Here is a 26,497-nt window from a genome sequence, read left to right as displayed (position 1 = left end):
ACTGTGCTGTTTAGGCAATACGCTGACTCCCACTAGTTTCCTATAGATAACATCTCCCTGGCGCCTGATTCACCCTGGCAATGGGTGTTCGAGCTGTTTTTCAGGAATTAGGATCCGCTTGTTCAGATCAGGCTGATTGAGACCACCAACCCATCAACTGGGCCCACGCAGATGCCTGACAAGTGACCTTTTGATGTCAAGAGGCTGAAAACTCCACCCTCAGACCATGCTAACGTCACCATTTCGTGAACATGCGTCCTGTGAAGAGGCATGAAGTTTGCATACACTTGTACAGATCATCCATTACCTCACCTCCAATCATCTATCTCCACACTTCAGACCACCTTGCCTCCTACCCCATAAACACCCCCGAGTCTCCATTTTAAAGGAGTCAGATTTGAGATTCGTTCTCCCGTTTCCTCACTTAGTTGCCTTATGATTAAAACCCTCTCTCTGCTGCAGTCTCATCATCCCGGTGTTTGGCTTTCCAGGCAACCGGTCAAAACGAACCTAGTTTGTTAACACTGTGAGGATGAGAGAGTGGGAGATGAGATTTAGTTGATGTTAGTAGAATTGTGTACAAGCAAGTGGAAATTCTCACAACCTTTCTTGACCTCCCAAACTAAAGGGTTCCACCTTCCTATTCCATCATCTCATATAGCACTTATACGTACCATTTAATCATTTACTTGTTTATTGTCTGTCACTCTCATTTAGGGTTGCCAGATAAAATACAGACGCTCAGTTAAATTTACATTTCAGGTAACAAATATTTTCTTACTATATATGTTCCTAAATATTGCATGGGAAATGTGTAATACTAAAAAGACATTCGTTATCTGAAATTAAAAGAAACTGGGCATCCTGTATTTTTTTTTTTTTTTGCCAAATCTGGCAACTCTAGCCTCACTAGAATGTAAACCCCAGGAGGGCAGGAGCCATTTTTCTGGTTCCCCAATGTCTATCTAGGGCGTAGCATAGTGCCTGCGAGGCACATAGTGGGAGCCCACACACGCTTACTGAATGAATTAATGAAGGATTTAATGAAACAATGAGTGACTGAATCAAAGGATGAACTAGAGCTCCGTAGCGCGAGGCGTGCGCGAGGACGGAGAGGACCACCTCGGTGCGAGACATTGGACGAGCGTGCACCGGCCGGAGGCAGCCGGCGGCCGACGCGCTGAGGTCACGGGCCCCGGCGGCCCTGGTGACGTCATCACGCCCGCGCGCTCCGCCTCGCCGGGGCTTAAGTGGCACCGGCGCCTCCTTGGCTGTTGTGGTGACTGGGGGCTTTCGGGTTACCCCGGCCCAGCTCAGGCCGCGTGTGGGGCCGTCCGGTCCCAGCCGTGGTCCCCGAGGCTCTCTCTCATTGGCCGTCAGCCAGCAGGCTGGCCGCTCCCCCGCGGGGAGAGCATCTCCTCAGGGCCATGTCCAGGCCCAGCAGCGTCTCCCCGCGGCCGCCGGCTCCTGGCGCGGGCGGGGGTGGCGGGGGTGGCGGGGGCGGCCCCTCTCAGTGTGGCCCTGGGGGCGGTGGCCGGGCCAAGGGGCTGAAGGACATCCGTATAGACGAGGAGGTGAAGATCGCAGTCAATATCGCTCTGGAGCGCTTCCGATATGGGGACCAGAGAGGTGAGGTTCCTGACAGGGACCCCGCCGGCTGCCCCACCTCCCCCGAACCCGGCCCGGGTGTGCAGGGGCCGCCTCTGCGGAGGGAGGGAGGACCCGGCCGTCCCCCGGCCCGCTCGAGCCGGCCTCAGAGGCGGCCCGGGGGCCTGGGCCGCACTCGTTAGCCCCCCCTGGGAGGTGAAGAACCAGCCGGCATCCTGCGGATCGGCAGGGGTGCGGGGCATTTGGCCGGCATCAGAGGGTGAAAAAGTCAGGTTACACCCTTGCAGGAGGCGTTTCTGTCCGGAGGGAGAGGCCTATCGGCAGCTTGGGCGCCTAAGCCACAGCTTTAGGTATTAGTAATCTTAAAGGAGGTTGTGGTAGCCTTAACTGAGGCACGTTCAAGCCACAGAGGTCGAAGAGCGGAAGGAAATCAGGCAGTACATGCACTGGCGATCTGTGGTGCTTTGATTAGATCCTGGAAGCATTACGCTAAACACCTAAAGAGAATGAAACTTGTTTTGGTGTAGGAAACGGCTTCCGCACTTCTTAAGGTTAGAAAGGTATTTGATGCAGAACCAGCAGCCGACCTGTGGTCATCTGTACAGTATAATGATGCTCATTCCGATTTGCTGGCCTAAATAGGGGATCCCTTACTGTGGAAGCTTACAGTCCAAGACAGAGAATGACCTGGACAGAGTGTTTCTGAGCTTACATTAAACAAATGTAAAGCTTCAGCAGTATATAACAAATCCAGTCTGAGATAGTGATGAGTTATCAATAAGGACGTGGAATGGGAATTCTATACATTTTTGAAGGCAGAGACAGTGGAGTTTGATGTTGCACATTCATAATACTTGAGCATGCCTCATGATGGAAGTAAATAAAAGTTTTGTTAATTAAGCAAGTAAGAAGTTAAAATATTATCATCCGTCATTGTGCCAACTCAAGATTCCAGTACAAGTAAGAGGAATAATCTTCGGTTAGCATTAAAGTCCTTTATCACATTTAGGTTTATCTTTTGTTAATATAACTCTGGTAGACATTGAGTTGTTATTGAATTAATATGTGCTTTTCAAGTTTGATTATATGCTATATGAGTTTATTCATATTTTAAATCTATATATGTTGTATATTGAAGCACCTTGATAGAAAATTGCTTAGCCTCAAATGGTACTTTCTGTTTTTTTCCATGTAGAAATGGAGTTTCCTTCTTCTTTGACCAGTACTGAAAGGGCCTTTATTCATCGATTGAGTCAGTCTCTTGGTTTGGTCTCTAAAAGTAAAGGGTAAGCTGATAGCTTTTCTTCTTTAAAAAAAATTATTTATCAAAAAAAGAGAAATGTTTCTGACTACATTTAAATAGTTATTACTGTTTTAGGTTTACATTCTTAATTATATTGCATGTAGATAAACTGATTTTTGTCTGTATCAAACTCAGCTCTTTCCTTTTCCTCCTATCTCCCTTTTTTAATTTTCTCTAGGGGGCAACAAAGAAGTAAATTTTAAGATGTAAGAAAAAATAGCTTAAAAGTTGAAATTGATTGCTTGAGAAAAATATTTTCCTTTTTTGCAGAAACTAGATCCTTTTTTTAAGAATGGATGGAGTAAAGATAATAAGTACGATTATTTACAAAACTTATCTCTTAATGTTACTGTACTGTAATGGTAAGCTTTAGACCACATATTCATTGTTTTCTTTCCTACCAACTCAAGAATCTGGTGATTAGAAATGGTTGAGTAAAATGGAACAGGAGAAAACAGTATATATTTTTTGAGTGTTCCTGATCCATATGGGGGAAAAAGTCATTTGAACCCTTCAGGTGGAAGAACTTTAAAATTCTCTGGAGCTGTTTTATTTTGGGAGTAAGGATGGTGGGATTCCTCTATAGCAGGGTTTCTCAGTGTTGGCGCTGTTGATGTTTTGGACTGGGTAATTCTTTATTGTGGAGGGCTGCTTTGTGCATTGAAGGATGTTTAGCAGCATCCTTAGCCTTTACCCGCTAGATGCCGGTGACACCTCCACCTGCAGTTGTGACAACTAAAAATGCCTCTGGACGTTGCCAGAATGTTCCCTGGGGAACACACTTGCTCCTGGTTGAGAACCACGGAGAGAGGGAAAAAAAGAAAATTTCAGCTTACTGGTTTTTGCCAGGTTAAGAAGAGGGAAAGCAAAACTTTATTAAGTACCTATATTAATAAATAAAGAGTAGGAAGGTCTTAAAATGAAATTAGCTTATATAGGAATGTCTTGCATATGAATGCCCACCACGGTGATACATTACTGACTGAGACAGAGGCTTTAGCTTAGGTGAATGTGCATTTTGAATATCATTAAGGCCAGTGCTGGGACAATGGTTAGGTTCCTGAGCATGCCCAAATTATAGTTCTCTGGATAGGTAATATTCTGCATTTGAAAATAAAAATAGAGGACCATAATCCTTTATCCAAAAACACCCGGACCAAATATGTTTTGAGATTCTGATTTTTCAGATTTTAGAGAAGTATTGTGGTATATTTGCAATATGATATGTAATATCCTCAATAAGGTATGGGCATCACCTTTAATCACAATAATATTTCTACTGGAAAATGTATGAATATTCACACTAAGACAAATAAAGACTAGAAATAGCTTCATGTCAATTTAATCAGGATTTGCTGCCGAACAAAGCTGCAGCAAACCTACAGAAATCTTCCAGTTTTCAGAGCTGTTTGGGTTTAAGAGTTGCAGGTAACAGGCAGTAGGCCTGCACTAGAAATCATATATTATAAATGCACACTTCTGCAGCTATGTCATTTCTGTGGTTAAATGGTTTTTGAATTCTGAACAGTTAATTTAGAAATGACCATTGGAAATTACTCTTGGAAAAGCCGTCCATTGGAATAGACCGTCTCTACTTCTGTGCAGTAGCATGGCCGGTTAAGGGATGGTGCAGAATGGAGAAACATCTCGGGAAGGGGAGAGCAAGAAAGAAATTATCAGGACAAAAAAGAGAGATAAGGAAATATTGAAGAGACAGAGAGAGAGGAAAAAGGAGCGAGATGCTAAGGGAAGCAAGGCAACCCTGCCTGCTTATCCAGCCCCTAATACCAATACCTAGTGCTCCACAAACCCTCCTATGAAATTTCTTAGCTCTTTTCTTCCCCTTTTTATCTTTGAGCAAACTTAATACAGTGTTTATCTAGTGGTCCTTGTGATTTTTAAATGTCTTTCCTTCTTTTCACGTATGTAAAAAACTAAATAACTTTGAATATACTTCTCAAATCCTTTCTTTTCATTTGTGTGAGAATTTGTACCTGACTTATTATATTTCATGGGTTTTTCTGTTCACCCTTGAGTAAAGATTTTTTTTAACCTCCTAGCATTAACTTCATTAACTTATTAGCAAATTAGTTTTTCTGCTTTTTTTTCTTTTGTGCCTGGTATTATGGCTCTTTAATACATATTTGAGAGACAGTCTGGTGTGGAGGAAAGAGCAGGAAACCTGCATTCTATTCCATCTCTGAGCACTTCATTCTCTAGCTTTGGTCATGCCTCTTAACTTTAAAGGCCTGTTTTCTTAAATGTAAAATATGAAGGAGTTATTCTCTTTGTTTTAGTTAAGATTCTGTGCTTCTGTAGTTCATTTTGAGCTTCCTACAAGGTTTTTAAAAATAGATTCCAGGCTTACTCTGTGATAGTTTACAATTTTTTTCTGATCACTTTTTCCTTTTTGATCTCCTTTCTTTCAAAATGAAGCCATATGTTTTGGATTTTGTTTCTGTTTTCCCAAAGAGTTGAATTTGCTTTGCAATTTATTATTTTTAATAATTGCTTTTTTTTTGGTGAAAATATTCTTGTTGGAGTAACACCTTCATTTTGTGTTCTTTAGTATATCCTAATGTTTTCTTTGAAATTTTAGTCGAGTTTTCCCATACTAAAAATTTCACCTCCTTTTAATTTGTTTCCTTTTTTCCTCAACTGAGGTCACTGTGTTTTGGTTTTAAGAGCACGCTTTTCTGAGTCTTTAACTTGTTCATGAACAAAACAAAATCTCTTTCCTATTCTTTTATTCCAAGTTAGACAAAATGAAATTTATAAAATGAACTTTGTTAAAAACTTGCGGAAAGAGAAAATATAATGTATATGAAAGTAGGTTTTCCAAGTTTCTTTCCCTGTGATTGCTTAAATCACTGCTTAGTAAGTATCCAAGTGCTCTCCTCACCCTGACAAGGAGTCTCGACCCTATGAGGAAGCCCCCTTTTCAGATTTGGGTTACTGACTCCCTTGCCTCTTGCCTTGGAAGGTTGCATACTGTGCTTCCCCTTTCTTCCCCTAGCTAAAATAGGAAAAAAGGGATAAAAGTGAGGAACTCTCTTAGTGAATTTTGGGATATCTATTGAAAAGAAAAAGCCTATGGTGCTCAATAATATTAGTAATAACAGCATGCAACATTTATTAACCGCTCTTGTGCAACAGGCATTGTGCTAGATGCTTTAAATAGATTATCATTTCATCCTCACAATAGTCGTGTGTGGTGGGTTCTCATTAAAATCTGGTACCTGTATAACAGATGAAGCAATTCAAGCTTGGAGAAGTTAAGTAATTTTCCCAAGACTGCACAACCAGCAAGTAGCAGAGCTAAGATTTGAATATAGTTAATGTTTAATTAATTTTTTATGTTCACACTGAATTCAAAGCAATGTCCTGGGAGCTATGAGGAGTTAAAACGGAAATGTTAGATAGGTCTCATCTCTAAAGTTGCTTATAGTCGTTAAGTCACAGAAAGAACAAATTTACCACAAAACGTAGTGTCTATGACATGAAAGCACCTGTGTTTGTGACAAAGTTAACTGGTTGGTGTATTAATTTCTAGGTAATCATAAAAAGGTACAAATTGCTATGATGCAAACTTCAATAAATTTGCAATTCTATATTACAGTATTAGGGAGAAAATGGTTTGGAGTTAGGTCTTTGCATCTGTCTGCCTAATGGAAGTATAAATTAAGGAGATGTGAAATTAAGCATATACTGGGCATCAAATGAACATTATTTTTTTAGAGACCTTAGCTCCTTGGTGGCCGTGAGCTTTTTAAGTAGTGATTTCAGATTTTGGCTCTTTAGATGATATTTTAAACTGTTTACAGATTTGGAAAGTGGGAAATAGGAAGGCGTTTGGTTGTATTTGAGTTAAGTATTCTGTAATGTGCTGTGTAAATAGATAAATTGATAAATGTTAAAATTGTATCAAATTTGATTAGTTATATCATCATTTTTCTTTAAAAGGAAGAAGACATAGAAATGCCAAAACTTCTTTATAGCGTGTGTTGATTACTTTTACCCTTTGAAAATTGGAAGTTATGATGTTCTTATCTGAAATTTTAGTACATTTACCTTTATACTTAAAAATTGCATATGGGGCTTGCATTTTATTATTTTAAAAAATTGTTATGGGGCCGGCCTGATAGTGTAGTGGTTAAGTTCCCGCACTCTGCTTGGGCGGCCCAAGTTCGCTGGTTTGGATCCCTGGCATGGACCTATGCATCGCTCATTAAGTCATGCTGTGGCGCCATCCCACATACAAAATGGAGGGGGATTGGCACAGATGTTAGCTCACTGACAGTCTTCCTCAAGCAAAAAGAGGAAGATTGGCAACAGATATTAGCTCAGCGCCAATCTTCACCAAAAAAATAAAAATAAAGAAAATAAAAATTCTTGTGTAGTTCATTCCTCTAGCATCTTTTCCATATCTTGCAGTTAGTTTCTAGTTAATTTTGCTCTATAAAGAAGACTCTTACAGTTTTCATCAGAACATAGTGTCAGTTACTTTGGAATGAAAGCATAATGAGGAAATCTCAGTATGTTAGTTTACATAGTAGGACAAATCTCTACTGTATTGGATATTTCTATCCTCACAACAATGAGGTGAATATAGTACCAAAAATTTCGCTAATCTTTTTATTGTATATCAGTGTCACTGTGGTGCTGAATGTGGTAGGAACGAGCACTAATAGCCAGAAGTAGAATCTTTTACTAAAACGTAAAAGCTGTCAAGCTGATGTCATCTTTGTGCCTCACCATCCATATTCAAACTAAATTCAGTAAATTTTAAATGGTAATGGCTAACTACTCACCCCTGCTTTATATGAGTTATTTTTACACATAAGTGCTGTATTATTATTAGGCAACCCAGTGAAACTTTCCTAATTTCAATCTGACCTATTATTTTGGTTGTGAGCTTAATGAGGAAAAAGTGTATTTTACTCAACTTTGTGATTGTAGCTTCTAGCATAGTGCCTGGCATACAGTAAGTGCTCAATGTATGATGAATGAATGAATAAAAGAAAAATAGTTACAGGTGAAATACAGTAAAACTTTACTGAGATGAGTTTTAAGAAAATTAAAGCATCTTGGAGCTGATAGAAATAGTAGTGAGTTTAAAATTAACTGGTATACGGTGTTGGAGAAGTAAAATGATTTATTTTTGATCATATAGTTAGTTAGTTGAAAGATTCTTACCAGCCGAACACAAACCTCCTGACTCTTGCTCTAGTGCTCATTTCAGCATACTTCCTGCCTTCTGTATGTAAAATTTTATAAAGTAAATGGCACAGAGGGGAGTGAATGATTGAGTCTATAACAACTGTGCTGAAGTTTCAGGAGGGTCCCTGGGAAAAGAACCTACAACAGAGACCATCTCTAGAATCCAATAATTCTGATTTACCATGGAAGTAACTAAAATTTCTAGATCAGGTTAAATTTAGTTATTTCATCTTTATACCATCATTTAAGCATGACTAAGCACTTGTTGTGACAGCATAGAAAGCTTATAATTCATTAAAGCAATAAAGAGTTTCCAGAAACCGAAAATTTTGGTAAATTAAAAACCTCACTTAGATGACTTAGATGGCTAAAACTGTATAGGTTAATCCCCAGTTTTATGTCATTCTCACAGTGAAGATATCGTTGAAAAATTTTAAAGCTAATGAAAGTTAGGAAAATTATACATGTAATTTTCTTTATATTTGTGGCTATGTTGCTTATTTCTGTAACATGATAGTGACATTAACAAATGGTGAAACATATTACAAAATGTTTTTGGTAATTTTTTTATGCTTTTTTTGTTGAGGAAGATTGACCCTGAGCTAATATCTGTTGCCAATCTTCCTCTTTTTTTTTTTTTATCCTCCCCCAAGCTCCAGTACATAGTTGTTTGTCCTAGTAGTAAGTCCCTTTAGTTCTTCTATGTGGGATGTTGCCACAGCATTGCTTGATGAGCAGGGTGTAGGTCTGTGTCAGGATAACCAGCAAACCCCTGGCTGCTGAAGCAGAGTGCACAAACTTAACCGCTATGCCCCTGGGCCAGCCCCTGGGTAACTTTTTAAAAAATATAATAAATGATATTTTTTCTTGACTATAATTATAATAATAGCTTTCATTTTTTTAAGTGTTTACTCTGTGACAGATACTGCCCTTTACATGCATTCTTATTTAATGATATGTATAGTCCTTTGAGGCAGATATTGTTCTTATCTTAGGCTCAGGGATATTTTTGCTAATAGTCCCACAGCTAGTAAGTGGTAGAGCTGGAATTCAAACCCAGGTCGGTATGCTTTCAGAGGCTGAGCTCTTTACCGATTTGACCACATTGTACTAGATTACAGATATGTATTATTAAATCATTTCAGAACACGTTTGAGGACTTCCTGTGTGTATAACATTGTACTTAGTACTCTTGGAGCTTTAAAAGTCATAAAAGACATGGTTAGACCTGGACCAGTTAAAAAACCAAATATGCTTATATCAAATAATTTGAGAACAGTTATAAATCATTATTTTATAATTGAAGACTAGAGTTAGAAGCTTTGAAAAATTTTGGTTTTTTCAATATGCATCTGGGATACTTTTCGGTAATGCTGGTTTATATTTTTCTGGTCCAGCCACCAAACTTGGCTCTCGGCTCTCTTAACCAGTTTTCGGGGGAGCGTGATATTACCAGTATACTGTGGAAACATTCAGTGGGTCTGGACAGTGAACCATAATTTTTTTATCATGATTTTTAGATTCTGTTGTTCAGATTGGTTTTATCCCTCTATGTGTTTCCCAGCATGTATAAACTGGTGAGGTTTCATCCACCATGAAGTCTGTTAAGACAAACTTTAACACTTACGGGTAAGTATGCCATTTTTGCTGATTTAAAATTGGATTTGCAGCATTTTGAAATTTTAATTGAAAGTGGTCTTGTGGCCACGTTAGCACTAAACCCCTCTTTATTGAATTTTTTGGGATTTTCAGCATCTTCTCCCGAAGTATTTTGATTTTTTTCAATGTTTTGCTTGAGACTTGTTTCTAAGTAGGCATACATCATATGTGAACAAATTGACTATATATAGTAAATAAATGATTTTTATTAATATTCAGAAAGGGAGCAAATAGATACCTAACTGTGAAGAAGAAAGATGGATCAGAAACAGCTCATGCAATGATGACCTGTAATTTGACTCATAATACAAAACATGCTGTTAGGAGCCTAATTCAGAGATTTCCTGTCACCAATAAAGAGCGTACTGAACTTCTGCCTAAAACAGAAAGAGGAAATGTGTTTGCAGTTGAAGCTGGTATGTATTTTCTGGGGAGCTTCCTTGTTTATCCTATTATTTGATGACTGTTCTTTTTCCATTTTAAATTTATTTTTGAAAACTAAGATGAAGTAAGATTTCTTAATTTGAATAGTTTGTTAGAAATTATTAAGGGTTGTGAAAATTTTGGAGTAAAATACAGTGTTAAGGTGTGTCATAATGTTAGGTAAGTTTTTTTGTGTGTGTCATTATGGCTCCAATTTACTGAGCACTTACTGTGTGCTAGGCAGTATACTAAACTCTTTATACAGGACCTCAGAACAGCCCTTGCAAGGTAAGAATTTCCCCTATTTCACAGGTGAAGAAACTGGTGCTAAGAGAAGTTAAAGAATTTGTTCAAAGCCGCTCAACCAGCTGGTAAACTGCAGAGCTAGGATTTGACTCCGAGGTCTGGACTTTACTATATTAAGCTGCCATGACATGCTAATAAATGAGATTTTGAATTGGGGTTTTAGCTTCTGGTGAGAGACAAGACAGAGTCTTCAGTGCATTAACTTTCTGAAAAGGTAGATAAATAATATATTTAGGTTATAAAATGGAGTTGTAATTTCACTATTTGGAAAAATAACTTCCCTAGTGAGAAAATGATTTTATTACCTAAAGTGACAGAAATTGCATAATTTCCATTGTCTGTTGGAGTAGGTTTGCAGAGTCTAGAAAACATATGGTCCTAGATATCAAGAAATTTAAGTTTTAAATACATGCACACAACAGTATTTTGCATTGTGGGAAGAATATAAAACACAGCATGCTTATTTTTTTTCCTGTCTGCTTAGTTAAATGTAGATGTTGGGTGAAATGCTGAGTTAAGAAATTTGTTAAGCATTAGGACCTTATATTTACACGTTATTATATTTGATCACAAAATCTATATGTTTAACTTTAAAAATAGAGGATATTTTTCTTTTTCATAATGTGTTTTCATATTGTCCAAAATAGTCTTTATAAGTATAATGCACATTGTTTCCTACTATAAAATTTTAATTTTCTGTCATTATTGATAGATATCAAAGTTGTATTTTATTTTTAATGGTTATTGGATGATTGATTTTTGTTCATTTGTAAACATTATGCGTCAGAAGTACTTTTGAGAAATCTGCTTTCTAATTGATACTGAAATTTGTAACATGTTGTCTAAGAATATTAAGTGTAGGAGTACAAAGGTTGAGGCATTGCTTGCTAACTCTATGTAGACTGAGTAGAGAAGAAACACTTGAATTACATTAGAAATTATCTTTATTTTTAACACTTTTTTTAACGTTGATCATAAATTTTTTGTTTTCTGTTGATTTTTCAAAGAAAACCGGGAGATGAGCAAGACAAGTGGGCGACTCAATAATGGCATACCTCAGATTCCAGTGAAAAGAGGAGAATCCGAATTTGATTCTTTCAGGCAGTCTCTGCCAGTGTTTGAGAAACAAGAAGAGATTGTTAAAATAATTAAGGAAAATAAAGTAGTGTTGATTGTAGGAGAAACTGGGTCTGGAAAGACTACACAGGTTTGTTTCTTCTTTGACATTTATAGAAGAAAAAGTATTTTATCCCATGTGACGGTTTTATATCAAATGTATACTACATGTATTTTAACAAAAGCAAAAAAAGAAACTTCTGGTTACTTTAATGGTTATTTCAGAAATAAATTATTACTGGGAGTACATTGTGATAGTTTGTAGAAAGGAAATGTTTTACAATATTTATTTTTACACTAGTACTTTGGGCCTTCATTTAAACAGAGGTAAGGATGTGATTTGGCATCATGGAAAAATGTGGACTTTGGCCTTCAGTTCAAGTGCCAATTTCCTTATTTATTGGATGTGAAGTTTTAGGCTAGTTTTGTAACATTTATGAGCCAGAGTCCTCATTTATAAAATGGAACTAATAATTGCTACCATTTGAGGTGAAGTTTAGAGATGTCCGTAAAGTGCCTACCATAGTGTTTTGTACATACCAGCTAAATTAAAAGCAATATTAATAACATAAAATGTTAATATAAAGTTCACTGTAGGATAGAATTAATGTAACAGTTTGGATGTTTAGAATCAAAGTACTTGATTATCATGAAGTTTCACTCATGGGGTGACAGATTGGATGTATGGCACAACGCTATGACCTTTTCTTCTTTATGTTCTTTAACATGTTAGCATGTTAAAATAGTAAAATTACTTTGCTTTTGATAGAGGTTCAGATAGAATAGTTCATATAATTTTACATTTTTTTCTTTTCTTTTATGGACAAATTTGCTTTTGACAATTGCTTAAGATATCCTAGGGTTATGTTGGTTGGTTGAATAAACTTAGTCAATGGGTAAGGCAAGGCGGTAGGAGACGTTGACTATAAACTTTACCAATTATTTACTTGTAGGACTTAACTATTTTCGTGGAAGTGTAACTCTTTATCCTTAAAACCTGAGCCTGTAAAACTAAATAATTAAAAACGTGATGAAATTTTTATCTGAAGACAATATATAAGATTTTCCTTTAGCATGAATCCTTTTATGATTAAGTGATATTCTGTGGAGTCACTCCAGAGATTCTGTTCAGGCATCTTAGATTCTTACAATTGCTTTAGTGTTAGAGTTACTTTTGCCAGTAGGTGTTAATTATAAGTTTTATTTATATTGAATGGAGATTATGGAAGTTTTGATAAATATAATAAATTTGTTTTTATTTAAATTATTTGAATGTCCTTGCTAATGATATTTGTATATTGGAATTATGTATGCCTATTTTCACAATTATGTATATCATTTTACTAGGTATGAAAAGAAACTTGAAAATTTAATTAGGAATTAAATGTACTCTTTGCTTTTCAAAATAAACTGTTAATCTAATGGGTTTAAACCTAAGAAATAATTGTATGTTGTTTGAGGAGTTAAAGTACTAGTGTTTTTATTCTATGAAATATAAATATAACAGAATTTAAAGTCAATATCATTAGCCAATTTCATCCTGCTTTTGGTAGCATGAGGAAATTCAGTGCCTTTTGAATTTTCATGTTCATTATGTAAAATTCAAACATTATGGAAAATATTACATAGAAAGTGAAAGATTTCAAATTCTCTTGCCACCTTCTCTCCCTGAATGGTCAGAAACTTGGAGTATACGTTTCTGGGTTTTTTTTTTGAGTATCTTTGTTTCGTTTTTGTTCTCTTTATAGCATTGATATATGTTGTTTTTTAAAACAAACGTAGGATATTATTATACATCGTTTTTTTTGAGGAAGATTAGCCCTGAGCTAACATCCGCTGCCAATCCTCCTCTTTTTGCTGAGGAAGACTAGCCCTGAGCTAACATCTGGTTGATGAGCCCATCTACCTCTACTTTATATGTGGGACACCTGCCACAGCATGGCTTGACAATCAGTGTGTAGGTCCACACGCAGTACCCGAACCTGTGAACCCTGGGCCACCAAAGTGGAGTGTGTGAACTTAATTGCTGCGTCACCTGGCTGGCCCCTATACATACATTTTCCATCTTGCTTTTTTCCCTTAATAGATATTAGATACTTTTTCATGTCACTACCTAGACACGTACCTCATTTTTTAGACAAGTTTATAGTATTCCTGAACATTTTTCCACTAACAATGATAAAAAATGACAGTTTACTGTGTGCTGGACTTTTATAAGAATATCTCATTTGAACCTCTCAATAACCCTAATTCATGTAGGCTTTCTGTTATCTCTTTTTGCAGATGAAGGATAAAAGCTAAAACTTACAGATGTTAATCTGTCCAAATTCACATAGCTAGGAAGTGGCAGAGCAGGAATCTTATTCTTGTACTTACTTTCTTATACTATATCCTAATATTTCTTTGCTAATTTGTGGGAGTCTTTTAATAGGATAAATTCCTACAAGGGAAATGCTGGATCAAGAATGTGCCAATTAAAATTTTTATAGCTACATTAGTAGTTATTGTCTATTAATTGAAAAAGTTATTGTATTAAAATAGTATTGAAAGTATTGAAAGTTCCCATTTCTGTAAAGCTTGGGCAACAATGGACAATTTTTTTTTTTACCTTTATCAATCTGATAAGCAATAAATAGTTTTAATTTGCATTTCCTTGATTCTTAGAAAGTTGAATATCTTTTTATTTGCTTATTATCCATTTATATTCTGCGAATTGCTTATTTAGATCTCATTTTTATTTTTGCTTAATCATTTTAAACTTATTTTTAATAGCACTCTGGTATATTATGGATTCATGCCTTTTGTCTGTTAGATATTTTAAAAGTAATTTTCCCCATTTTTCGTTTGCTTTTTGGCTTTGCTTATGGTATCTTGCTTAGTAGTTTTACATTTTCATTTGGTCACATCTGTCAATCTTTTTTTTAGGGCTCTGAGCCATGCTAAGAAAGGCATTTCCTACTCCAAGATTAAAAAGCATTCTCTTATAAATATTTTATTCTAATACTTTTATATTTATAGTTTTAAAAATCCATCTGTAATTTATTTTGTATCATATCAGGTAGAAATCTTTTTTCTCATGTTAGCATCTAATTGTTCCAATATAATTTTTATTTAGTTATCCTTTCCCCCCTGATTTAAGATATCACTTTTGATCATATACTAAGTTTCTATAGTACCTCAGTCTATTTCTGGAATTTTTGTTATGTATCTTTAATTATCTGTTCCTACACCAGGATCTTACTTTTTGCTTTTTTGTAGTTTTATAGTATGTAGCATAATATTACTCTTCATTATCTTCTCTTTTTAGATATTTCTTAGTTTGTATGAATTTATGCTTCTGGATGAACTAGTCAAATTTAAAAAAAATCCTAGAGGCTCAGACATGGATGAAAAGATGCTCTCTCTCACTCATAGTGAAAGAAATGAAATCAAAACAACAATTATGTTTTTCAACTATCATATTGGCAAAAATTAAAAAATTGATATCTAGTATTTGCGTAGGTGCTGGGAAAACATCATCTTCTGCTTTGTTTGTAGGAGTATAAATTGTTTTGGAGGGCAATTTGATAGTGTTCTATCCAAATTAAATTTGTATATTCTTTGACTCAACATATATGTCTTTGCAAAAGTATGTATAGATTTTCATTGCAGCACTCTTTATAATAGCAAGCAACGACACCAACAGTAACAAACCTAAAAAAACTGGTAATTACTTACTGTGTAGTTGTATTTGTTAAATTATAGCACATCCATAGGATGAGAATATACAGCTATAAAATGGATTAGGTAGAGCTGATATGTTAGGTGAAATCTGAAAATTATATACATTAAATGTAATAATCACTTTGTGTGAATAAAAACCTGTTTATATACGCAAATATTCTAAATTGTGTAAACAGTTTTTTTTCCCCTGAAAGAGTTCTTAAGAAACTTAACAGTAGTTACTTTTTTGGATAGGACTATTCGTAGTGATAGGAGTGGGAGGACCTTTACTTATTTTAAATCTTTCTGACCTGTTTGAGTGTAATCATAGAAAAGTATCTGCAAGCCTGGTATTAGGCTATTGTTTTTCTTCATGCTTTTTACTATTTAAAAAATCCCAATGGAATTTTGATTGTTATTTCATTGACTTTATAAAATAATTTGGGGAGAATTGACATTTTTGCAATATTGATTATTCCCATCCCAGGAATATGTCGTATTTCTTTTGTATTCAAATTTTATGTTTTTCAGTAGCATTTTATAGTCTTCTTTGTGTAAGCCTTAACTATTTCTTTATGAATTTGTTTTTCAATATTTTATTTTTAGTTTCTGTTGTCAACAAGATCTTTTTAAATTACGTGTTCTATCTTATTAGCAGTTACACGAAAGTTGTTCATTTTCTGATTACTTTATATTTAGACATGTTAGAGAATTTTTTTAGTTCTAATAGTTTTTTGGTTGATTGACTTGGATTTTCTGGGTGTTTAATCATGTCATCTTTATTTTTATTTTTATTTTTTTAAAAGATTTTTAAAACCTTTTCCTTTTTCTCCCCAAAGCCCCCTGGTACATAGTTGTATATTTTTAGTTGTGGGTTCTTCTAGTTGTGGCATGTGGGATGCCGCCTCAGCATGGCTTAATGAGCGGTGGGATGTCCGTGCTCAGGATCCAAACTGGCAAAACCCTGGGCCGCTGCAGTAGAGCGTGTGAACTTAACTACTCAGCCACGGGGCCGGCTCTAATCATGTCATCTTATAGTACTTTAAAACTTTTGTTTCAGATTCCTCAGTTCCTTTTAGATGATTGCTTTAAAAATGGTATCCCCTGTCGTATATTTTGTACTCAACCAAGACGATTAGCAGCTATTGCTGTGGCTGAAAGAGTTGCTGCAGAGAGAAGAGAAAGAATTGGTCAAACAATTGGATATCAAATCCGATTAGAAAGCAGGTAAAGACAATTCTCCTGTAGCCTATCTGTTATCATTCTTAGAAAAGACTGAATGTTTATATTTCACTAAATATAGAGAATGTGTTAGTTAAAAAGTTAGATGATCATTTTGCTTCAAGTAAGTCTGTGACAGGACCTTGAGGTCATGTCTAAACTTAGGTTTTGAATAAATAGTTTGAGAAAGAGTTTGGGCTATAGATATAAATCCCATTTCATAGTGTCATGATCAAGTACAAGTTTTTTCACCTCATTGAGCCTCAGTTTCCTCATCTATAAAATGGGGCTAATAAAAGCATCTAGAGCACACGTTTGATGTGAATTGCGTAGTAAACATTCATTAAATGTTAGTGACTGAACTGATTATTATTAGTACTAGTAGTACCTTCTTGACGAGTAGTGCTATCTCTTTGCTCTCAATGGTTTGGATATAGTGATTCAAAAGGCTGATCTCATTTATAATATGCTTTTTCCCCCCCAGCAAAAATATTTAAGTTCTTAAAAAAATCTGTTTATAGCTCTTTAACAAAATAGTTAATTAATTAAAGCTGTTAGTAATAAAAAATTTGTGAGATTGTCAGGCATAAAATACATATTTCACATAACTTTGTTAATAAAGCATACATACTAGTACTATTGTATTGGTAACTTTAAGTAGCATTTAAAATACATATGATACTAGTATTTAATGTGATCATGTTTTAGTTACATATGAAATTTGTAATTGTGCACTTTATTTTGATTTTTTAAAAAGGGTTTCTCCAAAGACACTTCTGACATTTTGCACTAATGGGGTATTGCTTCGTACATTGATGGCAGGAGATAGTACATTGTCAACTGTGACACATGTTATTGTGGTAAGAATATTGCTGAAATTTCCATATATAACTCAGATTGCTTAAAATTTAATATGTGATTATACTTTTAGAATAGGGTATAAGTGAGAACCACTTTGTTTTTTTGAACAGGCTGTTATAATCAGGTTACTTTTTATTGTCTATAATTATTTGGAATAAATTTTTTTGTGTTAAATAAAGATATCCTTACCATCAAGTTTTATGAGTAAAATAAAATAAGTAGATAGTTTTTTTAAAAAGCTTTTTTTTTGCTGAGGAAGATTAGCCCTGAGCTAACATCTATTGCCAATCTTCCTGGTTAAGGTGCTAAATTAACTAGTTGGTGATGAAGTAAATAGATGAGTTACCACCTTATTCAATTTTTCTAAGCTTTTATCCAGTTTGTGTCAGGAAAAAATTAGATTAAGTTTTATAAGCTTGTAATAAGCAGCTTTTGGAAACTTAGTTGCGTGTATTCAAACCAAAGGATGCACCTGAGCCCTAAGGCTAACAGAAGCATATTTAATAGATTGTGTGTGTATTAAAAGTATAATTAATTAGACTCCACTAATTCAGAATTTGTTGTATTTTGTGGGTTTTATATTCTGTGATAAAAAGGGTGCTAGTTTATTACCCACAGTAGGTTGTTACTGTCTGATTATTTCTGAATTGTTCATAATACAAAATTTTTGCTAATTGGCCTTGTCCACACTTAGTTTGGATTAGTGTAAAACCCAGCAGCTCCATAATTTTAAACACTCAGTCATCCATAAAGTTTTAACTGTTCCATGGTTTTATTTTTGTTTACTGCAGGATGAAGTACATGAAAGGGATCGATTTAGTGATTTTTTACTTACAAAGTTAAGAGATTTGTTGCAAAAGCACCCAACTTTGAAACTAATTCTTTCTAGTGCTGCCTTGGATGTAAATCTTTTTATAAGATATTTTGGAAGTTGTCCAGTCATATATAGTAAGTTAAATTATCAGATTTCTTCTAGAATTTTTATGAAAGAATACTTTTTGACATAATTATATTTATTGTAATAGGAATTGGGGGTGTTCTGAAGTAGAGGGCATCTATTTCTGTTTCCTCTGAGATATGCTTAATCAGTCATCTTTCTGTATTTTCATCCTCTCCTTTTCCATCTACAACTCTTTGGTATTGTGTTTGAGATCAGTTCTCTAGTCTTGAAAAGAAATAAGCTTTATTTTGGCCCTTCATTCCCCTTTAAATTCTGTCCTGTAGCTTTCCCTTTATTGCTAGACTCCTTGAAAGAGTAGTCTACACTCCCATGTTTACTTTATATCTACTTCTGAGTATGTTGCCACTTAACTTGTGTCCTTAAATCAAAACTAGTTTTGCCACTATTCTTTAAAAAAATTATTAAATTCCTCCTCAAAAATTGAAAAAGTTGTATGTGTTCACCTCAGTGATACAGTATGAACATATATAGGAAAAAAGTTCACAATTGCCCCATCCTCTTTTTATTTCATATCCTACTTTCCTGACATTACTTGATGTTAAAGCCTAGTATACATCCTTTCTCATCTTGTCCATGCTCATACAACATTTGTAAATACATACGTATGTATTGGGTTTACAGAAATTGGTTTTACAAAAAATAAGCACATGCCTTATATGTTATTTTGCAGTTTTCTTTATTCATGTGACAGTACGTCATGAACAGTCCTCCTGTTCAGTAGCTCCAGATGTAGTTCATTATTTTAAGCAGCTATTTTAGTATTTCATAATATGAATGTACCATGATTTATTTAACCATTTCTTTATTTTTGGACATTTAGGTTCGTTCTAGATTCTCCCTTCCCGCCACTGTAAACAGTGTTGTAATGAACATCCTTGTACCTATATCCTTACATATTGCTCTTATCTCGAGGGATAGATTCTTGAAAGTGAAATTGTTGAGTAAAAGAGTATTATCTATTTTGAACTTTAACAGGTTTTGCCATTTTACTTTTTCAAAATGCTGAAATGTTTCCCATTTCTGCAGTGTATGGGGCTGTTCATTTGTGCATTCTTGCCGTTGTTATTTTGACACTGATTTAATGCCAAGCCTACTATTCAAATTTTTCACAGAAATCTTAGATTTTCTTAGTATTTCTCATGGTTGCACCCCTCCAAACTTTTTTTTGTGAAATGCTGAGATCCCATAATTTATTTGACAACCCTGCCTTCTAAGTCTCATTTTGCATTATAGCCTGTACTTCCGTGGTCTCCTTTGTGGGCTTCTTTTCTTTTGCATGGTGCTTAAATATGGGTATTTTCTAGGATGAGTCCCTTGATCCGTTTTTTTTCCTCTTCCTTCCTCACCTTCTTTTCCTTCCTTCCTTTTTTTTTTTATCCTCTTCTTTCCTGCTCTGTGCTGTGCTCTACTAGGTACTGGAGAGGCACAGTCAGTTTCCCTGGAAGCTCTCATTCATGCCCTTGGCTTCTACTTTCTCTTTTATGCCCGTGACTTCTGAATCTTTATTTCCAATTCAGACTTGTAAGCAGCTCACTTCTGATATGCCCCAAACTGAATACTTAATCTGTTTTTACAAAATCTATGTCTCTTGTGTTGCCTGTTTTGGTTAATCGTACCATCAACCTACTCACCTAAGTCACAAACCTGTAAGTCTTTTTCTTCTCATAATATTCCTGGATGATAAGGCACATAAAATGTATACATCTGCTAATTGAAAGCTTATTTTGGCACCTCACATGTGACATGTCTAAAACCGAACCCCAGTACCCACCAGCCAACCTGTTCCTCTATAAGCTTTGCTTATTACCTCAGAGAATGACTTCATCATCTCTCCAGTTTTGTAAACCAGGCATCTAAGAACCATGGTTACACTTCCTTTTCATTCCTCCATATCCAATCTAATACTGAGTTCTGTGGATTTTACTTTCTGTTTCTAGAGTCGATCTCTTTTCCATTTTTACTATCACTGGTCTTATTCAAGTAATTGTCTTCTTTTACCTAAACTGTTGAAATAACTCTTAGCTTGTCTGTTGCATCCACTTTGCTCTCTTTGAAATCCGTTCTTCACGTTGCAGCCAGAGTGGTCTTTTCTGAAGTGGAATTCCAGTGATGTTGAACACTTCTCTGAGCTTAACATTTTGAATGACCTTTACCTTAGGATAGAGACCTAAACCCTTAATGAGACTTACCTGTTTTTTCTGCCTCATCTTGAACTACGATCCCCTCTCCACTTCCCCTGTCCCACCATGTTCCACGTAGCTTGGCCTTTTAGTTTCTTAAGAATATGATATTCTTTCCCACTATTGGATCTTTGCATGTGCTGTTCTTTTCTTTATTGTATACTCTTTTCTTTCCATATAGTTTATTTTGTTTACTTCACTTGTCTTGGTCTTCATTTTCTCAGTGAGGATGCTTTTCTTGACTCAGTCAGATCCCCCTATTATATACTGTCATGGTATCTTGTATTTCTCTCTCTTTTTTTTAAAGATTTTTATTTTTCCTTTTTCTCCCCAAAGCCCCTGGTACATAGCTGCATATTTTTAGTTGTGGGTCCTTCTAGTTGTGGCATGTGGGATGCCACCTCAGCATGGCTTGATGAGCGGTGCCATGTCCACGCCTAGGATCTGAACTGGTGAAACCCTGGGCTGCCAAAGCGGTGCGCGCGAACTTAACCACTCAGCTATGGTCTTGGCCCTGTATTTCTCTTTCATAAGACTTGTCACAACTCTGTTTTTACATTTGTTTTCTGGATCATTGGTTAATGTCCGTCTCCCCTGCTAGCTTGCAAGCTTCAAGAGGTCGGGAGGTAGCCCTGTTTCTGCTTACTATTTGTATTCCTGGTCCCTAGCATGATGCCACACACATAAGTAGATAGTAAACATTAGATAAAGCAAGCTAATGAACAGTTGTCTAAAATAAAGATCAAAGTTATATTTAAAGGACAGTATCGTGAGGATCACTTGACCTGTGGAATTGCTTTTGGATTTTATACTCAGGTTCATTAACTTGGATTCTCATGTTTTTATGTGAATTATCTCTAAGATGCAGGTTGACTTTTTAAAAGTAAATCATATTATTTAGTACAGGGAAGACCATTTGAAGTAAAAGAAATGTTTCTGGAAGACATTTTAAGAACCACTGGATACACAAACAAAGAAATGTTGAAATACAAAAAGGAAAAACAGCGAGGTAAGCTTTTATTAAACAAATATAAAAGAAAATTACTATTGACTTTGACTTTTTGGACTGCTCCGCTCTTATACTATGGAGGTACAAGGACACTTGAAAGTGTTTCTCTCTTGTGTATAATTGTTTAATATTATATTAAAATACTGTCCTAACTGTACCTTTTGCATTCTGGTTTATGTCTGGGAGTTATAATCTATAGAGAGGAATTGAAAGTGGATGTGCTAGAGTTGAGCAGCTTGAGTGTGTCTATGTCCAAAGATTCAACCACTATTTTGAGGAGGCAGAAGAGTATATGCTTTTCTGCACATATAATGTGCTACATATGAGAAGAGTATGATATGCCACAGCATATCCCATAGGACAGGAGTGGGGAGTGGGTGGGAGGGAGTGAAAAGAGTAGCATGTGAGTAATAACAGGCTCATCTTTGATACAAACGTCAAGGTTTTCAAATCTTGATATTGTTATGAATTGCAATTTTACTTTGAATTTAGCATATTTGCCTATTAATACATCTCTTACATGACTTATACTATATCTCAACTTTTGAATTAGGGTTAGATTCTTTTTGCTTACTTTTGACTGCATTATTCATGATAGATTTGGCTTCAAGCTTTGATTTCTCTTAGTCTGTGTGACCTTAGATGAATATCTTAACTTCTTTGGGTCCTCCACTTGGAAAAAACCTGTTAGCAATGCCTATTTCACAGTGCAGTGCTGGATCACTAATATGTATATTATAAAACGCCTAGATCTCGAAACCGTTGAAGGTGAAAATTGTATGTAACTTGTCTCTCAAACAACTAGTGTGGTGGTAGAAGTTCAATAGATGGTTTTCTGCAAAATGCTGTATCAGTGCTGTCATTGATTTAAACAATATTTTTTGTATGGCTAAAATACTGTTCTTTGAATTATAAACTTACTTAGAAGTAAACTTCTTACTAGTAGATAAACAGATGATGTTTTTAAGCAGTTTCATGTGTCCTAGTTCAGCATAACACATTTTATTGAATTTCCTAGTGTATTTTTAAAAAGTAATTTCAAAGTAAGGCCAATTGTTAAGTATTTTTGGATTCATTTAATTTTTTAAAACAAAGGGATATGTTAAAAAAAAGAATTTATCTACTTATTTTTCCTTTGGTAATTAATTTAGAAGAGAAACAACAAACCACGCTTACAGAATGGTATTCAGCTCAAGAGAATACTTTTAAACCTGAATCTCAGAGGCAGAGAACTGTTCCAAATGTGACTGATGAGTATGATTTATTAGATGATGGTGGTGATGCTGTCTTCAGTCAGTTGGTAAGACCTCACTGGTTTCACACTAGTATTTTCAGTGAAAATTGTGTAGTTCAAAGAGCATCCTATGAGATTATAGTTTTTTATTGCATTACTAAAGTGAACTCTCTTAGTTTGTTTTAGGCTACAAGACATTTTTCAGAAGAATTTTCTAACACTTTTTTTTCAAATAGTGCAACATCCTTTATTGTTTTATTCTGAGTTTAAATTATTTCAATATTTTCTCAAAATTTTTTGAAGTTATAGATATTATGCATATACATTATTATTGCTTGATATTTTATCATTTCAAAAGTTTAAGCACTTATGAGCTAAACAATGTAAGATAAGCTAAGTTAGGAGAAAACTGAGTAAAGACTGTTGGTATTAGAGCAAATGATCAGTACTGGTATTTGTTTCCACCACCGACCAGCGATGTGACTTTATAAAATCAATTACCCACAGTAGACCTCAGTTTCTCCTTTTTTCCTTTTCTTTGTTTTCTTTGGCCACAAAATCTTTTACAAATGAAATACTTCATAGAAGCCCTGCCTGCTCATTCATCTCTCTCCATCCACTTCCCCATACTGGGGCCTCTGCTACCTTGGGTTCCATGGAGTCTGCTTGAAAACTACAACTAGCTGATTTCCTAGGTCCCTCTGGTCTTTGATTCTGGTTTGGAATTCTCAAAAAGGCATTGGTGATTAGTGTGATGCAGAATATAGCTTGGACTACGCACTTTTTAGAAAAAGTGTTTAACTGTTTTGAGCATGACACAGATATGCTTGCAGTTCCTACCAGTGGTTAAAGTTCTAATGCATCCAAATGAAGTATATATGAGTTTTAAAAATATCTTTAAAGAATGTTTAAAAATTGTTATTTAGAATAGGGAACATCCTTTTGGTTCAGTGAACAGCATTTTGACTATTAAATTATTGGTTCTTAAGCCTGGCTGCACATTAGCATCACCTAAGGAACTTTTAAAGCCCTGTGGAATCTGGCCTTCATCTCCAGAGATTCCAATGTACTTGCTCTGGGGTAGGACCTGGCATCAGTGTTGAAAAACTCCAGGTGATGGTCCTTCTGATGTGCAGTTGGGAGAGAGGACCACTGGTGTACAGGTACATTTAGCAACAACCTATCAGAAGCCCATTTAGTTAATATTTTGACTGGATCATACTCTTTTGTTGACAAGCTCATTCTCAGATAAAAGATGAATGTAAGAACAAGATATAGTATTGTGAATGATAATGTTTGTGATGAGATGAGAAACATTTATGTGAAAGCCTGTGCTATGGTATATAGATTCTTGTGGATATTTTGGCCATCTCATGTTCTTTGCAAGCAAAGGTTAAGATGTGTGGTAATTTAAAATCTTTGCTTTTTTTTTAAAGACAGAAAAAGACGTTAATTGCCTTGAACCATGGTTAATAAAGGAGATGGATGCTTGTCTTTCTGATATATGGCTACATAAAGATGTTGATGCCTTTGCTCAGGTCTTTCACCTTATTTTAACTGAAAATGTTAGTGGTAAGTGTAATTTATTTAAATTTTCTTTTTTTATTACTCTTGCGGTCATTTTATGGTGGAAGGGTGGTTTAATTCAAAATGTATGTACTATGTTTTTTTGTTCACAGCTAATAATTTAGTTTTTTGGAGTACTTATTTCAAATGCACAAATCAGGATCTTATTAGCCTAGTAGAATAAATAAATACTGTTAAATGAGGGATTCTTAACCTAGTTGTCTCCAGAATAGTTTTATGGGGTCTGTGAATATATGACAGTTATGTGCAAAAGTATTTTTGTGTATATATGTGCACATAAATACACTCCCCCCAACCCCAAGGGGAATATCTTGGATTTTCAAAGAGATTTGTAAATTCAAAAAAGGAAGGAAAAAAAGGTTATCGACCTTAAAAGTGAAATAACAAGGTCTTTAGCCAAAATGAGTTTATTCAGGAATAACAGAGGAATTACAATTTGGGATAAGCAAACTCTGGTGAACCACAGGCAAGTTTGAGGAGACAGAGGGATGTTCAGCTTTTATTAGGTTTTAGGAGGAAGTTGGAGAGGGCTGTGGCAGTTTTTCATTGGCTGCAAGCGCTGAGGAGCCTGTTGTTGGGTCAGAAGGAAATCATCTTTCTTCCTGCTGGGGTCTCTAAGCTGTGCTGAGTGATACGTATGTGAGAGCCCTCTTTTCATGGCTTCCCAACTCCATTTTGATTTAGCTTTCCTTTGTTCATATTCACATTTTCCCCCTTTGATCAAGATCTTTCCTTGAAAATATCGCTGATCAAGAATCAGGTTATCCAGTTTTAGTGAAATTATATTTTGTCCCTTGGTGCCAGAAAGAACCTTTCCTGGATGTCATGTTCCATGTTGGAGGGAAAGTGCATAGTGATTGGAAAACATTTGAGGCCATGTTTGAGTAACAAAGAGGGTAGAAGGGAGGAACTCTCAGACATTTTCACTTTTAAGATCATATCTTGTCAAGGTTATTAGCATTGGCAGTCATCTCAGAGTGTTGAGCTAACATCATTCTATTTGGTGTGTCATTTCTGTGAAGTGTGTCATTTCTGTGAAGTTTGACAGACAACAGGTACAAAGTTAAAAAATAATTGTGCAAAGCAGAATTAAAAGTAATATGACAAATCCAGTTTGTATGATGGTTCTAGACCATGACCCTAGACTTGAAGGTAGCCAACTGAACAAATCAAAGGGTGATGGAGAGTCAGGTGAAATTTGTTGTAACCAGTACACTTGTTCCTTGATCTTGTGTAGTTGAGTTTCTGCTTCTCCAGAGGTGTTGGATTACCCATGTGTGATAGATAGTATTTGCTATCACACAAACACCTCCTTGTTCAGCAAGTAGGTAATCAAGGGCTATGTAATTGTCTAAAACTACTTTAGCCAACAAGTCAAGTGATCATTGTTGGGCAGCTATTGCTTTGGCTTTGGAATTGGCTAGCTCTCTTAATGTCAGGGGGAGATTTCTGATCATACACTTGTGGCACTTAACTCTGCCCCAAGGGAGAAAGGCTCTTTCTGTGGAGGCAAATCTGGAGTTGTGTATGCCCCCAGGTAGTTCCCATTTAAGACACTGTGGTCTTCAAGTTTAGTTCTGAGAAAAACAAATTTGGGGAAATTGAAGGTTCCCCATAATGGCCATTGAAGTTCTAAATTATATTTGGTTAGGTGAGTCCATTTAGTTAAAAAGGCACATGAGGAGGGACCTGTGTTTTTCAATATAAAACTGGCTGGGGCACTAGAAGGAGGGCCATCCTTAAAGTGTTTAGAGGATTGGGATCCCATAATCTTAACTTAGAAGTTCAGAAAAAAAAAGAGTACTCACCAAAAGGACGATGCCTTCAAGAAAACAGATCCTGAACAAAGTCAGAGAGCTTGACCAAAAAGAGGGAGCTCAAATCTGAGAGGAGGCTTACTGAACTTAAAGGAAGAAGGTGATTCACGGAAACGGAAAGCACAAAGGGCTTGAGTAGGTACTGCACATGATTCTGGGCTCTTTAGTTCCTCAGGGGTTCATCTCCTTCAGGTGCCTTTGTGGTTGTCATGAAATCAACCTTAAAAATGAAGTTACAAGGTTTTTAGTTAGCCAAAATGAGGTTATTTGGGAATAGCAGAGGAATTGCA

The 26,497-nt window shown here is 35.7% G+C and overlaps 1 protein-coding gene across 4 annotated transcripts in view; it reads left to right on the top strand.

The window, feature by feature from the left end:
* Positions 1 to 959: 959 nt before the first annotated feature.
* The window catches only part of YTHDC2 (YTH N6-methyladenosine RNA binding protein C2), a 75,963-nt gene continuing 50,425 nt past the window's right edge, over positions 960 to 26,497 (top strand). For 2 of the 4 annotated variants that reach the window (XM_023617857.2, XM_023617856.2), the window contains exons 1-10: positions 960 to 1,629; positions 2,804 to 2,894; positions 10,010 to 10,206; positions 11,527 to 11,726; positions 16,398 to 16,564; positions 17,316 to 17,418; positions 18,211 to 18,367; positions 21,462 to 21,569; positions 22,721 to 22,869; positions 24,240 to 24,375. In XM_023617857.2, the coding sequence (XP_023473625.1) occupies positions 1,428 to 1,629; positions 2,804 to 2,894; positions 10,010 to 10,206; positions 11,527 to 11,726; positions 16,398 to 16,564; positions 17,316 to 17,418; positions 18,211 to 18,367; positions 21,462 to 21,569; positions 22,721 to 22,869; positions 24,240 to 24,375 (1,510 nt within the window). In that variant the 5' untranslated portion in view covers positions 960 to 1,427. Of the gene's footprint in view, positions 1,630 to 2,803; positions 2,895 to 10,009; positions 10,207 to 11,526; positions 11,727 to 16,397; positions 16,565 to 17,315; positions 17,419 to 18,210; positions 18,368 to 21,461; positions 21,570 to 22,720; positions 22,870 to 24,239; positions 24,376 to 26,497 lie in introns of those variants that run through there. The other 2 variants (XM_070233229.1, XM_023617858.2) reach the window with 2 other exon arrangements.

Source organism: Equus caballus, chromosome 14 (genome assembly GCF_041296265.1).
Source record: "Equus caballus isolate H_3958 breed thoroughbred chromosome 14, TB-T2T, whole genome shotgun sequence".
Taxonomy (NCBI): domain Eukaryota; kingdom Metazoa; phylum Chordata; class Mammalia; order Perissodactyla; family Equidae; genus Equus; species Equus caballus.
The sequence above is the reverse complement of the archived record's forward strand: the minus strand, read 5'-3'. Positions and strand labels throughout refer to the sequence as shown.